At 32.4% G+C, this 17,409-nt stretch overlaps 1 protein-coding gene and 1 long non-coding RNA gene across 2 annotated transcripts; both read right to left on the bottom strand.

Annotated features, from left to right (window-relative positions):
* Positions 1-1,832: 1,832 nt before the first annotated feature.
* On the bottom strand, positions 1,833-4,590 carry LOC140882771 (uncharacterized). The gene is made up of 5 exons (XM_073288961.1): positions 4,356-4,590; positions 3,910-4,039; positions 3,242-3,442; positions 2,744-2,911; positions 1,833-2,402 (listed from the first exon to the last, which is right to left on the bottom strand). Exons 1-5 carry the CDS (start codon positions 4,487-4,489, stop codon positions 1,971-1,973), a joined length of 1,065 nt encoding a protein of 354 aa, XP_073145062.1. The 5' UTR covers positions 4,490-4,590; the 3' UTR covers positions 1,833-1,970.
* An 8,054-nt stretch (positions 4,591-12,644) lies between these two features.
* LOC140879609 (uncharacterized) lies at positions 12,645-13,096 on the bottom strand. The gene is made up of 3 exons (XR_012149469.1): positions 13,064-13,096; positions 12,897-12,984; positions 12,645-12,811 (listed from the first exon to the last, which is right to left on the bottom strand). It is a non-coding gene; the product is annotated as an uncharacterized lncRNA (long non-coding RNA).
* Positions 13,097-17,409: the final 4,313 nt, after the last annotated feature.

Raw genomic sequence — 17,409 nt, 5'->3', positions numbered from 1 at the left:
ACTTTCATCCATTTTATTTTATTTTTAGAAAAAATCACTTGTTGCATGTATGCGCAATTCAGATATCTCCATGTCATTTTTGCTTAAGAGTAACACTCTTGTAAGACAGTTCAATCGTAAGACGGGTCAACCTTACCCATATTTATAATAATAAGAAATACTTTTGGCATAAAATGTAATATTTTTTAATGGATAACTCATATAAGAGACCCATCTCAAAAAAATAACCCTTGAGACCGTCTCATATGAGTTTTTGCCAATACTTAATTGTTCTGTTATATTCTTCAGAAACAGTACTAGATCCTGATATTTATTTATACAAATATCAATTCAAATACAATTTAATACCATTATAAGATAAAATCTTACATGACATGCACAATAAGAAGTGTAATCATGAATATCAATTCATTCATATATATATATATATATATATTATAAAAGAGTTATTTGCATCAAATACCTTGTAAAATATTGAAAATTCACATTTCTCTCCTGTGAAATTTTAATAGGCATTTTCAACCATGACCTTTTATAAAATTAGCACACTCGCCCCTTCAGATTTGTGATTGTTGAGCACTCGCCCCTCATGCGACTGAACAAACATTTTGATATTTTTTGGCACAAAATACCCTTGTGAAATATTAAAAATGCATATTTGACCTCCTGATAGTATAATTTTTAAATATATTCAACTCATAATACACAATATTTATTAAAATCTAATCATAAAATATTTAACAAACATTTTTCGTTTTATTAATTTTTATTTTTATTTTAAATTTAAATTTATTATGATTAATTAATTTTTTTTCTAAAAAATATTATTACTTTATCATGTTATCATTAATTTATTAAACTCACTTCTTGTTTCCAACTTCTCCATTAAACATGTATTAATAAACGAGATTTAAATACCTAAAAGTACCAAAATATTAATTTCATGCATATTATTTTTCAATTTAGAACTATATATTTTTGAACCAAAATCTAAATTTTTTTAAAATGCATTGCAGAATTTGCATTAAATAATAATACACAATATTTATTAAGATCCAATTATAAAATATTTTTTAAACATTTTTAATTTTATTAATTTTTTTATTTTTTAATTTAAATTTATAATTCTTAATTAATTTTTTTCTAAAAAAATATTATTTATCATTATTTTATCAAATCACTTTGTGTTTTCAACTTCTTCATTAAACATGATTCATAAATAAAGATTTAAATATCTAAAAGTACCAAAATATTGAACCAAAATGATAAATTCATGAATATTACTTTTTCGATTTAGAATTATATAACCATGTTATTTTTTCTTATTTATTACAAATTGTGCAATGTATTTTCTCGAAAAATTTAAATTTTGATTCAATAATATATAATCTTAAATCGAAAAAGCAATACGTTTGAACTTATTAGTTTAGTTCAATATTTTGGTACTTGAAATTATTTAAATCATTGTTTATGAATGCATGTTTAATGAAAAAATTGGGAATACGAAGTGAATTTAATAAAATAGTGATAGCCGGATAAAGTAATAATATTTTTTTTAAAAATAATTAATTAATGATAATACATTTAAAATAAAAAATAAAAATTAATAAAACAAAAAATGTTTGATATATATTTATAATTGAATTTTAATAAAACTTGTGTATTATGAATTGAATAGATTTAAAAATTATACTCTCAGGGGGTCAAATATCATTTTTAATATTTCACAGGGATATTTAATGCAAAAAATATCAAAATATTTGCCCAGTCGCATGAGAAACGCGTGCGCAACAATCACACATCTGAAGGGACGTCAGGGTCAGAGTTGAAGATGTCTATTAAAAATTTCACAGGAGATAGGTGTGCATTTTCTTCAATATTTCACAGGAATGTTTGGTGCAAATAACTCTATTATAAAATGGGAAAAACATACAAAATAGTAATAAAAAGATAGGATATCCCTCCAGTCCTCAAAACGAGTAATCCTTTAAATCAGCTTTTGAATCACCAAGTTCCAAATCAGCCATGCATTCTACAGCAGTCAAGGGGGGAAGTTGCCTGGTCTTTCGTCTTAGGTTGTGTTTGTGCCAGTCGCTTTTGAAGTGTTCCCTGTACTCTTCGGCACTGCCCACGAGCGTGTTGCACGTGCTGCATCTTTGTTGTTTTCCCTCTCCCTCGGACTTCTCATCTTTCGCAGAGAGAGTTTGCTTCTGCAGCTTCTCACTCAGCTGAACAACTGGCCCATCAGATTCCTTCTGCATGCTTGATGATTCGTCTTCAAGATCATCGAAACGATCAACCGAGGTATCGTGAACATTGACTGCGAGAATGTCCAGTCTTCCTTGTAGATTCCTCATCAAGGCATCACAGTCACGAAAAAGACTTGGTTCCAGTTCACAAATCTATCTCACAATTTGGAGCCAAGGGAAAACATTTAGAAAAGTGTCTGAACTAGATCTCATGTATCGAAACAGTAACCACCAATTTTCAATTGTCATGCTAAAAAGCATTGATAAAAAATTTATTGCCGAGAAAAAAAACAGAATCGGTGCCATAGAATTTAATCATTTAACAGCCGCGGCTTTGAAAGCCAAGTCTTTTTTATTTGCTGATGCACCTGGAAATAAACACCACTTCATTTTGTAAAAAGAGAACAAGTTTCTTAAGTGTGAAATTTAAGGGTACATTACGGGCTTAAAGCTATATCATAGAAACTGATAGTAAGGAAAGATCTCTGACTTACAACAGATAACTGACTTCCAGATTCATCTCTAGAAACAACCGTGGAATTCCAACCATCAATCGTTTCCAAGAGATTAGATACATTCTGTTCGGGCAAGGTTAATCGGAGTCTCATTGGAGATCGTTTTATGGGAAAGTGTTTCTGAAGCTCTCGAATGACTTCTAAAGCCTGTAAAATTTTCAAACCTTTGTTAGTGAGATATTAAACCACGAAAATTTTACATTTCATAAATTGTAAAAAACCATTAAGACATGAATAGAGCTGAAGTCAGGTAGATAAGAGATAACTGAACATTAAGGTAAGCAAAAAGGGCATACAAATTGTTCTCGCATATCATCATAAGAGAGCGAGTGGCGGTAATCAAGAAATTGGCAGGCCAATAAACAATATACTCAATTCAAGTATCTCAGTAAATTTGTGGGACATGGGATGTTGATTTAGCAAAAAATTACACAATATATGACCAACAGCAGGAGAATGAAGTCAAATGAAACAAACCTGTTTCTTTGAGCTACTGTTTGGATCAACAGCAAAATGTATGTCATGCATGAGCCGTTCAATCATGCTTATAGTATAAGGTCGTCGAGTTTCAGGATTAAAAGTCTTCTGCATTACTAAAGTTGCAATATCCCTAAATTGACTTGATAATTTTGAATCCCTCTCCTTTCCTGCAACTTGTAACTCTCCTTTCTCCAAAATCTGCAGTAGCAAAAACTACCGCTTATTCAACAAATCCATTACCAAATCCCAAATCGTGTTCTGAGGAGAATAGTTCATGCGGCAGCCAAATTCAAGTGCATTTATATAGGAAACTGATAGAGTTTGATGTGAAGCAAAAATAATAGCACACAATCTTTAAGCTGTTGCATACGTAGGCGAAACCCAAAGACCTCCCACACCTAACCAACCCAAAGTCACAGCAAAAGCTAATGAACATGTTCAATTGATGTAAACCGATCATGTCCAACACGCCTCACGTGATAGCTATAATTGTCTCAAGTGAGGCTTACTGTTTCTATATCAATACAAATCAAAAGATTTGACACCCATTAGTAGTACTGCTGAAACACATTACTGAGCTCAGAACTCATGCGTAGATGTGGCAAGAAAACACCACAAGACAAGAAAGAGTCCACACGAAAACAAATAAGTTAGAATTGACTCACATCCAAACATATTTTGGTCTGATCATCTGTACCAAACGCTGCAGTCAGATCTTTTGTCTTAGCAAGAACACCCTTTGAAACATTGGAATAGACAGTATGGGATTGCAACACTTCATCAACATCTTTCTCTCTGCGATAATAAACTGCCAATATCATCAGTCGCCACGTAAACTCAGTGCAAAAAAGAAATTACAGTCATTAGTCCACAATAGTTGCTGATCAAACAATCACGGATCCTGTTGGGATGAAAATTTCTGAAAATGTAAAAATAAACCCCAATGTACACTAAGTCATAATCATTTCACACCAGCTCAAATGCTAAACAATATGCAAGAACGAATACATGATCAATCCCAAACTCAAAATGACTTCAGATTAGCAGTCAACACCAAGATAAAAACGTTTTCGGAACAGAATTATACGAAACCATTGAAATGGACACATACACGCCAGAGCGCCAAGATAGCACTTTATTCTTATAACAAGCGATCTCAAAACGATTGCCGTGTTTCCTGAGGCGGACGACCGCTACGTTCGTGAGCCTCTTCTGGCCTATCGGCTGAACCAGTGTCCTCGACATCTCCACCCGTCTGCGGCGGCGGCTTACGGCGGCGAAGTTTTCTGCTTTAATGAAACCCCGCTATTATTGGGGAAAAGGGAGTCCTTTTTTATTTATTTAAGAAAAGGGATTGGTTTCTGGATTTATCATTTTATAGAAAGTTTAACTATTATTATATATTTTAACATATTTTTTAAATTTTAAATTATTCTCCCGTCATTTTCCTTTCTCCCACTTATCTTCTCTTTTACCTCAATTTCAATATGACCAAGCACATGTTTGAATCTGACAAATTTTGGTCAGACCCAAACACATGTCAGACCCAAATATAAATGATTTTGGTCAGACCGCAAGCACAAGTGTTTGGGTCGACCCAAGCATGAGTATGCTTGGGTCATCTATTGACTTCCGCAACGCGCTGAAGTTGCTTTCCGCAAGCGCGCCGCGAAAAATACATGCGCAGAAAAATCAGGTTTCATTAAATTCAGGATGCGAAACATAATGGGCTAGGGTGATTATCCATTCCATAATACCTGTTTATTTGTAACGCATTTATTTGTATTTTTAACTGATCTGTTTGTCAAGAAAAAATAGGTAGTCAAATAATCTTTTCGCTGTTAATTTCACAAGTTTGACCAATATTTACATAATTTTGATCCGTAATTACATAATTTTGACCAATGTTGACATATAATCGTACATATTGCAACATATGGATCCACTAATTTCACAAGTTTGTTCTATAATCATACACATTTTAACATATGAATCCACTAATTTCATAATTTTGACCGATAATTATATAATTTTGACACGTAATTACACAATTTTGTCAAATGTTCATTGATAATTGTACATGTTTTAACAATTTATCCACTAATTTCTCGAGTATGTTTTATATTCGTAATGTTAACGTATGAATCCGCGAATTTCACTTGTATGTTTTAAAATCATACTTGTTTTAACATATGAAACCGCTAATATAACAAGCATGTTAACATATAATCGTATATATTTTACAATATGAATCCGTTAATTTCACAAATATGTTCTATAATCGCACATGTTTTTAAAATATGAATCCATAATTTGACAAGTATGTTCTATAATTGTATATATTTATAAATCCACAATTTATAACATATATATCCGTTATTTTCACGATTATGTTGTATGATTATACATGTTATTGTAATATATTAATCGACTGATTTCACGATTATGTTATATGATTATACATATTGTAACATATCAACATCTAATTTCATGATTATGTTATATGATTATACACATTTTAATATAAAAATTAGCTGATTTCACTATTATATTATATAATTATACATATTTTAGTATAAGAATCAACTGATTTCACGATTATGTTATATGATTATACATATTATAACATATCAATCAATTAATTTCATGATTATGTTATATGATTATACACATTTTAATATAAGAATCAACTGATTTCACTATTATTTTATATGATTATACATATTTTAATATAAGAATCAACTGATTTCACGATTATGCTATATGATTATACATATTGTAATATGTAATTTGACAAATTTCAGGATTATGTTATATGATATACATATATATTGTAATCAACTGATTTCATGATTATATTATATGATTATATATATTGTAACATATTAATCGATTAATTTCACAATTATGTTATATGACTATGCATACTTTAATATAAGAATCAAATGATTTAACGATTATGTTATATTTACATGTTTTTGAAAATAAATACAATACATGGTCTACCATCAACCAAAAAAATATTCATGGTCTACAAATGGTCGACCATGGTCTACCCAAGAGAATTCTGGGTCTACCATGGTATGGGTAGACCATGGCAAACCATGGTATACCCAGAATTATGAAGAGTTCTGGGGTCTACCCAGCTCATCTGGGCAGACCATGGTCTACCCAGAAATCCTCGCTACAGATCTCATCCAAATTATTTCAACACATCATTTTTTGATCAACACTTGCTAAATGAAAAAAAATGATTTGGATATTGAATTAATGCTTACATTCAACTGATCCAAAAGATTTAATATCGGAGCAGCCCGGTGAAAAGAAGATGAAGAAGATGAAAGCTTTTTCTTGCCGAAAATAAACAAATTAGGTATTGTTAATTAGTTTAACTAGTTAATATTATATTTAATTTTAAGTTAAATAGGTCAACTCCTTGTTTTTTTTAAAAAATAGTCAAAGTATTTTTTTAAAAAAAATAATCTATAAACTAATCCTATTTTTTTAACCAACCCGCTATTATTGGACTTTTAAATATTGGGCCTACAATGAATGAGCTTTTATATTTCATAACTGAAATGGAAAATAAAAAATAAAAAATTACGAAAATGGAATATCCAAAGCCATGTTTTTACAATTATCAATGATCAAACCTCACTTTAGTGTTTGGAAATTTTGGTGAAATTTTGTGAAGGAAAAACTTCTTTTGGTGAAATTTTGTATAGGAAAAATTGTGAAGTGCTTCCTACAAGCTCTCCAAAATACTATCTTAAGTATTTTTGGTCAACTTCAGAGTGTGTCGATTTGAACTCTAATTTAAATATCAAAATGTTATATTATTATATTTTTATTAATATATTGAAATATATTTTTAGTTATGTATGTGATACCCTGGGAAGGTAGGGGTACCAGGGCTATCACTTGGGACAGTGAGCAAGGCTAGTCGGGACAACGAGCAAGGCTAGTCGGGACAGCGAGCAAGGATACTCGGGATAGCGAGCAGAGATCTAGCCCGACTATTTTAGGAGAAGTGGTGATATCCCGGGAGATCAGGGGTATCAGGGCTGTGGCTCGAAGAGAAAAATGTAAGGGTTGAAAGGATTGAGTCAGTAGCTCGGGGCTGGGCAAATAACTCATCTCGGCTGGATATATGAGGAAGAAAAGGCTGGAAAGACCAAGTCCTTGTGATCAAGTCAATACCTATTTTTCAGGAGCACGCTGTCCACGTTTTCTGCTTTAATGGAATAACTCCGATATTATTGGAGTTTTAATAATTGGGCCTACAATGAATGTGCTTTTAGATTCCATAACTAAAATGAAAAATAAAAAATTACGAAAATGAATATCTGAAGCCATGTTTTTACGATTATCAATGATCAAACCTCGGTACTGTTTAAGACAGCTTCTATGAATAATTTCTCGGCTTTTCTTTCACAAAATTTTGAATTTTGATGAAATTTTGTGAAAGAAAATCTGAGAAGTGCTTCCTACAAGCTCTTCAAAACACTAACTTAAGTATTTTTGGTCAACTTCGGAGTGTGTCGATTTGAACTCTAATTTAAATATCAAAATGTTATATTATTATATTTTTATTATTAATATATTGAAATATATTTTTAGTTATGTATGTGATTTAGTTACCGAGTTTTAATCTTATTGATTGATATCTAATTATCTTATAGATAGAGAACAAATATAAAAAAAATTTCATATATTTTTAAAATATATTATAATTATACATATAATTTATATTTAAAAATTATTATACAATATATATAATATAATCATAAAAGAGTATATATACTTATTCATTATAATATAATATAATTTTAAATTTTTTACAATTGTAATATATAAAATAATCTGGAAACATCTATAATGGAAATTAATAATAAAAATAATAATCGGGTCTAAAAGAAAATATAGATTAAAGGTACAATTGATATTTCAATTAGGTCAAATACCCGTCAGTTTTTTTTACAATAGTTTCTCTGTGACTTATTACTATTTATATTAAAGACGGGATATCATATTATGGCTCAGTTTGGTACATGAGATAAGAGATAGATTAATTATTAATCTGCCATAATCCTAAGTTTGGTACGATTTTAAGTATTTCAAAATTATCACAAAAGCCCGGTGAAGCCCGTACTGTTCACACAAAATGGTGGGGGTTTTTTTTATTTCTAATGTAAATTAAAAAATAAATTTCAAAAATACAGTAAAATTAAAAAAATTTCACAAATACTGTAAAACGCCAAGTCTTAGGTATCGTCCTCTGCCCCGTGGCGGAGGACGCTGCCAACTGGGCAGCGTCCTCCGCCCCGGGGCGCGGACGCTGCCCAATTTAAAATTATTTAACATTTAAAATGATTAAAGAAAATGTGTTGGGCATAGCATTTGCGCGTAAAATAAAATTATTTTAACGCGTAAACAATTAAATATATCATCTAACGCGTAAATAATTAATTTAACGCGTAAACAATTAATTATACGCGTATATATTACTATATATATATATATATATATATATATATATATATATATTCACAAATTTTATTCGGATATCACTCCTAAAAATATCAATCTCTTTAAAATTTTCTCGTTTCTTTTATCCGTTTTTCATTTTTATTTCAAAAAATCATGTCGATAATGGAAAACATTGATATTTTTTTATATTTTGGTTGTCATATTATTGTGGATAGTTGATCGATTGTGTATAGTATTCCTTATACTAGACCGATGCGAGTTCTACGTTCCATTACTTTGTCCGAGTTGGTTGAAGCTGTGCATCAAATATTGAGGATTGATCCAACTACTTTTACTCTCAAATTGTCAACGAAATATTCTTTCATGGAAAATTCATCTTGGCATGAAATTCAAGTCAATCTTGTCGATGACAACGCTTTAGAGTTTATGTTTCAATCTCCCAATATACGTATATTGCATTTGTATGTGGAAGCAAACCAAATTGACCATCACATTGGTCATGTCGACCAAGAATCGGATATTTTACATGTCACCGAAGGAATGGACAATATGTATATTCATCCTGAAAGTGGATCGTGGGATCAATATATCTCCGGCACATGCGAACCTGATCCTGCAAGTTGGCCGCAAAGTACACGTGTTTGGGAACAAAATTCTGGTGAAGCAAATTGGAATTCAGAAATTCAAAACTTTGTGCCACGTGTTGATGATCCTAGGAGTGAAAACGAAGATGTACAGAGAAGCGATACAGAGCCAGAGATGTCATACGAGGAGTCTGAGGAAGAAGATGATGACGATGTTGAAGATGTGAATGATGATGTACATGTGGATATCCATGCAAATACTGATGAGGGAACACCATCTCGTCCACCACCTCGTCAGAAATTACAGAGGCAAGATGTTCCTTTCTTTTCTACCACTTCTGATATGCCATCTTTTTTCAATACATATTTTGGAGAAGAGATTCCTGATTCTATTGGCGTACCTCATGACATGCGGACAAGATACTATAATGAGGAGAGAGGAGAACTATGTGTAAACATGGTTTTCAAGGATAAAAAAGATCTGATTGCATCTGTGAAGGATTATTCGGTCAGAGTTTCTAGGCGTGAATATCTTGTTGTTGAGAGCACACGCATTTTGTGGAAAATTCAATGCAAAAATGATTCTTCCACCGTCATATGTCGTTGGGGTCTTCGCGCATCTTTCAAGGAGAAAACAGGTTATTGGAAAATAACCAGATATGGTGGGCCTCATACATGCATATCAACCAACGTCGGCATAGATCATCACAACTTGAATAGTGATATGGTTGCACATACACTATTGGGCATTGTACGATGTGATCCTTCGTACGAGATTAAATATATAATAGAGAGTGTGAAAGATAAATATGGATATCAAATCTCGTATACGAAGGCGTGGCGGAGTCTGAAACGTGCAGTGAAAATTGTTTATGGAACTTGGGAGAGCTCTGTTCAATTACTACCGAAATATATGCGTGCTCTTTGCAAATACAATCTTGGAACAATTGTCGACTGGAAGAATCTTAGAAACAATGAAGAAATAAAAACATTGAACTATTGTTTTTGGGCGTTCAAGCCGTGTACTAATGGATTTCGACACTGTCGAAAAATCATTAGTATCGACGGTACACATTTGTACACAAAGTACAAACACAAAATGTTGATCGCTGTCACTCTGGATGCTAACAATCAAGTTCTACCATTGGCTTTTGCAATTGTGGATGAAGAAACGTCTGATTCCTGGAAATGGTTTTTGGAAAATGTTGGACGGCATGTTGTATGTGGCGAAAATGGTGTGTGTCTAATATCTGATAGGCACAAGGGAATCGTGCGAGCCGTTGAAGATCTACCATATTTCAAACCTCCACAAGGTGTGCATCATTTTTGTTTGCGGCACGTGTGCTCAAATTTTAATTCCAGGTTCAAAGATGTGCATTTGAAAGATTTATGCTGGGAAGCAGGGAGCAAACATCAAGTTTGTAAATTTGATGCAACAATGGAGGCAATTAAGAACAAAAATATTTTGGCACACAGATATTTGGATGGAATATCAAAGGAAAAATGGAGTATGGCCCATGACGGAGGTTGGCGTCGTGGAGTGATGACGACCAACATGTTCGAGTGCTTAAATAGTATATTGAAGGGAGCTCGTAGACTGCCTATATCCACAATAGTACACTTGACCCTTCTGAGATGTGTCCAATACTTCATTGAACGTGTGACGAAAGGTCAACGTATGGTTCAGGAAAATCAATTGTGGTCGGATTATGCACGGCGAAAGTATGAGGAATGGGCAAAGAAATCTAGTGAACATCGTGTTGTTAAATATGATGTACGATCACAAACTGCTCAGGTTGCGACCGGAGGAAGGCCAAGTCGCGGACAACACATGCAAGTGGTGAGAATATCAACAACAGATTGTTCATGTGGTAAATGGACAATTTTCGGCATCCCGTGTTTTCATGCTATTTGCACCGCTAAATGGCACTCGTTAGATCCCACGACACTTGTGCAGCCATGGTACAATATATCGGAGTACCTCGCAATGTATGAAGGAAGATTTGAACCCCTTGCAGATGAAAGATATTGGGATCGTCCTACCTTTGAGTTGCAATACAACCCAGTTAGACGTGAAAGAAGAAGAGCAGGTAGGGATACAACGACTCGACTAAGAAATGAGATGGACAGACCGATAGCGAGAGAGAGACAACAACGAAGAACTAACAGGTATAAACTTTGGAAATCTAATTTGTTGCTAAAAATATGTCTTGTAATATATTTTAATTTGTATATGTCTATTTTTTGTATTTCAGGAGTATCAGATGAACGTGGACAATAGATTGCTTGACGAAAAATGTAATACAAATAAATGTTTGTAGGTAGCATATGCGTTTTATAATTTTGTCATATAATGTATGCATTTGAATAAGATATGTATTTGATATTGGTTAAATGCATTGATCTATTACACTACTAGCATGTTTCTTCATATTTGTTTGAATCAATTTAATAAAGTATTTAAAATAATTATGGTGTAATTAAAAAAAACTCATATGAAAAGAAAAAAAAAAACAAAAATCACATGCATAATTAATTATCAATTACTATAACACAAAAAAAAAATAAATCATGATTGTTCATGACAATTGCAGTTATACAAATGACCACCGGTACCACAAGCAGGTGGTCTACGTCTACGTTGTCCTCTATGCACAACAGGAGCATCAACAATTTCGTCAGTCCTCTCTTGTTGCTCATTTGAATAACTAGGGAATATTACAGGTGACGGAACGTTTCTTTCAGGAGCCAAAGTATTGCGTTGACCAGTATTAAGAAGATCTGTAAAACTTTGGATATTTTCACAAAATGGAGTATGATAACCGGCATCAACATATGAACCAGATGGTCCTGCACTGTAAAATCCACCGAATGGTCCGGTATTATACAACCCACTAGATGGCCCTGCGTTGTCGAACCCACCAGATGGACCCGCGTTGTAGAACCCACCAGATGGACCCGCGTTGTAGAACTCACCAGATGGCCGAGGAGGAACAAATCCCGATGATGACTGATGCGAATCAGGGGATGGCACACTAAAATTTTGTGGAATATTATTGTGTCCGCCAATATCTAAATTCGACTGATATGGCCTAAAACCAAGCCCAGTTACTGCAGGCGATATAAACCGTACAGTAATGCGATCAAACCATGAAAAGTAATCATCATCGACTTGCCTAGATCTTCCGTGGCGTTCGCCTCGGGCAACATTACTCAATTTTCCATTCCAAAGAATAATTGCTTCTTTATGATACTCTCTCCAATCTGTGTTGCGATGACCTGTTTTATTAACATTGTGTAGGTTATCGTTGTCAACTGCAGGCCTAGGAATAGATTGTCGCATTTTGAACTGCCTCAAGACCCGATCAGGACGATGCATCTCCACAATATCAAAACAAATCAGAGGACAAACACATCGCCAGATTCTATTATCGTATGTACTAATGATCGCTTTAACATCAACATCTTTTTTGTTGTAAACTATCCAGTTAAACTGCATAATAATAATAAAATCAATTTTAATTAATAAATATAAATTAATATAATTATTGTAAAGTTTCAATAATCCAATAACACACCTCGACATTAGTCATACGATCGAAGCAATCCCTTATAATTCTAACAGCGTGCGTTGGTGAATGAGTGTAACTAAACACATTTGACCACCTACAATAAAAAAATATTATTAAAATTATTACAAAATAAATTTGTAATTTATACAATGCTAATATTTTTCAAATATTACCGTGCACCATAAGGAGCATATGGAATATTTTTTTTGAATTCATTTTGACGCACAATCAGAGATAATCCATTCATATCAGGATTAACAAATGTAATCCTGCTCCATGCCCATATCTGCCATCAATAATAAATTAAATTAAAAATTATTATAATATGATATTAGATGAACTTAAAAATTTATACCTGTAGGATAAATAGAGGCCCGAATATTATAGCTTTTCCTATCCGTGTTGCATTGCATAACTCACGATATAGAAATGCCAGAACTGCACTTCACCAACTATAAGATCTGATGCGTTCAATATCCCGAAGTAGTTGCAAAAAAATCAATCTAACAGATCCTCCTTGATAATCTGGAACCATGATTCCTCCAATAATTATTAATGCTACACAACGGATATATTTTACGACATCTATTTCTGGACTATTATCATCGATATGTGCAGCCATGCAATGCTCATATAAAGCAGTCATCGATAAGTGACCACCTTTGAAATGCGACGTCAGTGGCGTAAATCCCAATAAATTCAAACATATATGCTGCCACTCTTCAACTCTGTGTGAAACATCTATACCAATTACAGGCTCACCATCAACAGACAGACTCCAAATAATGGAAATATCCTGTAAAGTGATGGTTGTTTCACCACATCTAAAATGAAAGGTATGTGTCTCACGTCGCAATCGTTCAACTAAAGCAGTAATTAAATGATTATCATATTGCCGATATCCACACAGCAAAACACCATAAAACCCCATGTTATTTAAATATGCAATCACACGACTGTGCAGACCATGATCATTAAATAACTGCCAAATCAAATTATCGGATCGTTTAACTCGGACTATGTCATCAATTGTTTTTGTGGAAACTTCTGACGACATATGTGTTGCTTGTAAATATAGCACACTGGAATCTATTGGCCCTCGATTTGTTGTCATCCTGACAAATATACTAACAATTATATAATGCAAACCAATAAACACATATTATAAAATTACAAAATAACAAAACATAAAAATAAAATAAAATATAATAAATTTTAATCTATGCATATAACAATATATGTCTATATATGCACATATTTAATATAAATAACGATAACAATAAAATATATATATATATATATATATATTTCAATGTAATAATATATATTCTATATTTATATAGTATATCAATAATAAGATAATATATATGCATATATATCTAATATAATAACAACAACAATAATAAAGTTTATATATATATATTTTAGTCTTTTAATATATATATATATATATATATATAATATATTCTATATTTATATAGTATATCAATAATAAGGTAATATATATGCATATATATATAATATAATAACAATAACAATAATAAAGTTTATATATATATATATATTTTAGTATTTTAATATATATATATATATATATATATATATATATAATTCTATATTTATATATATTATAAGATTTATGCTTCTGGACTTTGGTGGAAACGTGAAAATGAAGGTGGAAGGGGGTGGAGGCGGATGGGAAGGGTTTGGACGTGAATAGGGTAGGGTAATTAGGAGGTAATTTAGATGTAATTAGTGTAAATTAATTACAAATTTGAATAATTAAATAAATAAATATTATCAATAAAATTTAAAATAATTATTTGAGTCTTGGAGGAAGGGAGCTTAACTATTCTTTATTATTAATACATTTAATTTTTATTATATTAATATAATATATTTAATTATAAAAAAGAAGAAATTTGAATTATATACTAAAACATATTATTAAAATAAACTTAAAATTCCAAATAATGCTTAAAAAAATTCTGAAAAATAATTCATACCTTTAAATGGCTTTTTTTTAAGTACCTACAAACAACAATTAAACATATTCAATTATAGTAACTCAATTAAACCAAAACACCCAAATTTCAAAACTATAATCTCGAATTTACCTTCAAATTTTGAAATAGAGCTCCAACCAACCTAAATATTTTATTCCTAGCTTGAACAACGATCGGCGGCGATGAACAACGGTGAAAAAAAAACGATTGATCGGACGATGTTTTCGAGATGGCGAAGAAAACTCGAAAAATTGGTGTAAAAAAAAAAACTCTCGTTGCAAGGATTCCAAAACTACTCTCGAATTTCCAATCGAACAAACGATGACAGAGAAATCTACTGTCAAATAAACTAAAATTGAGAAGAGAAGGAAGAAATGTGTAGAGATAATAATGGAGGAACCAAATTGTTTCTGATAACAGAGGTGGGTGGGGCAGCAGAATAATGGAGGACCGAAATAATTTTAAATTGGGCAGCGTCCGCGCCCGTGACAGAGAACGATACCTACGTGTACACGAACGTCCGCTGTCAGACTTGGCGTTTTACAGTATTTGTGAAATTTTTTTAATTTTACGTTTTTTTTGAAATTTATTTTTTAATTTACATTAAAAATAAAAAAAAACCCCAAAAGGGTGACTGCAATCCGTGTTGTGCTCAGGTATTGAGATCCAATTTGGTACAGTAACCAAGATATAATTTGACATTTCTACCCTTCTACTGACATATCTATTCTGCTTCCTTTTTCTTTCTAACCCATCAATTGAGACTAGTAGTCGTTCCCTTTTCTTTGTACCGCATGAAGACTTCATAATAACTTTCAAAAGAGATATGGAATCAGATGTCTTTTCAATTTTCAATTCTTTATTCTTTTTGTTCTTCTTTGTCACTTAAGCCACGAAAAGTTTTCTTGCTACTGTGAGCCATCATTAAATGTCTGCTCAACGAAGTTGTTTTTGGAATTGATATTTCTGTCTCTGCAGGTGGAGTACGGTGTGATGGAGACTAGCTGTGGACCGTTTCTCCCGTGACTGCATACTTCGTCCTTTCCTGATCTGGAATTTTTTTTCCAAATCATTTTTTTTAATCAAGGATTGGACGGAGATTTGGGAACAAGGCTTGGACGGATAAGGATTTCGCCGGACCGAGTTGAGAGATCCGAGAATTTGTAGGAAAACGACGTAAGGGTCTTTAGTGAACACAAGCACCAACTTAGCGGTGTACAAGGCATTGGCAATGTTTTGATTTTTTATTTGACTCCATTCGGTTTGTTTGCATCCCTAATCTAACACTACTTACCCAAGTGTATAAGACATACACTAGAAGTGCAAACGAATCAAATCGAGCCGAATAATGGTAAAATTTTAAGATTCGAATTTGGCTCGATAAGAGTATATTTGAGTTCGAGCTCGATTCAAAGCTCGATAATTCCAAATATTTTGGCTCGAGTTCGGCTCGAAATTAAGTTTAAGTTCGAGTTCGGCTCGAAACATTCGAACCTATTCATGAACTATTGCTTGGATATTATGGTTTGAAAAGCTCGAAATGTTCGAGAAAGTTTGAAATGTATATATATTTTTTATATAATTATATTATATTAATTAAATATTAAGGTTCGCGAACTATTTGCGAGCTACCGAACAGAATAATTTTAGCTTGAGCTCGGCTCGAAAAAAAGTTCGAACATGTTCGAATTTGGATCGAGTTTGATAAGCTCGAATACAAATCAAATATTTATCGAGCGGACTTGTAAAACTCACGAACCAGCTCGCTTTGTTTGCACCCCTAACATACACTATGATTTATCTCATAAAATTTTCATAATTTATATTTAAAAAGAAATGACCGAATATCATTCCATGCACTCAAAAATAATCATAGCTACCTAACACATACACTACTATTTATCTCATGATAATAATTATAATTTATATCTGTATTTTAAGAAATGAAAGAATATTTTTATCCATACACCCAAAAATATCAAAATAATTTGTGGCCAAAGAGATAACGAGTTCTTAAAAAGAAGCCTTTGAGCATACATACATGCATCACATGATCATTCAATATATCCTCACTTGTGCATGCATAATCATATTGTCCTTTTATTAAAAACACACACACATACTCGGTTCAATCCATGGAGCAATCCAATTGGACGATAAAATAAAATATAAATAGATTTTTTGCGAGATAATCTCGTAAGTATATATCCATGAGACACGTTACTCCAATCCATATTTACATTGAAAAATAATGCTTTTAGCATACGTGTAGTGACCCGCACCGTGAGCACCTACTAATCAAAACTTAAGCATGTAATTAAACAATAATCTAAATCAGACTAACTTCAGATTTAAAATAAGTCAAATACCAGATAAGCAAAAACCTAGTGGTCAACCCTGCTATCCAGCCTTGGTCACCACCTAACCTCCCTGTCCCCGGGAGAACTACCTGCAACTGCCCCATGGAATATAGAGCATCCAACCAACAGAAAACAACCGGAAGTGAGCCTAAC

This window comes from Henckelia pumila, chromosome 2 (assembly GCF_033568475.1).
Source record: "Henckelia pumila isolate YLH828 chromosome 2, ASM3356847v2, whole genome shotgun sequence".
Lineage (NCBI taxonomy): Eukaryota > Viridiplantae > Streptophyta > Magnoliopsida > Lamiales > Gesneriaceae > Henckelia > Henckelia pumila.
The sequence above is the reverse complement of the archived record's forward strand: the minus strand, read 5'-3'. Positions and strand labels throughout refer to the sequence as shown.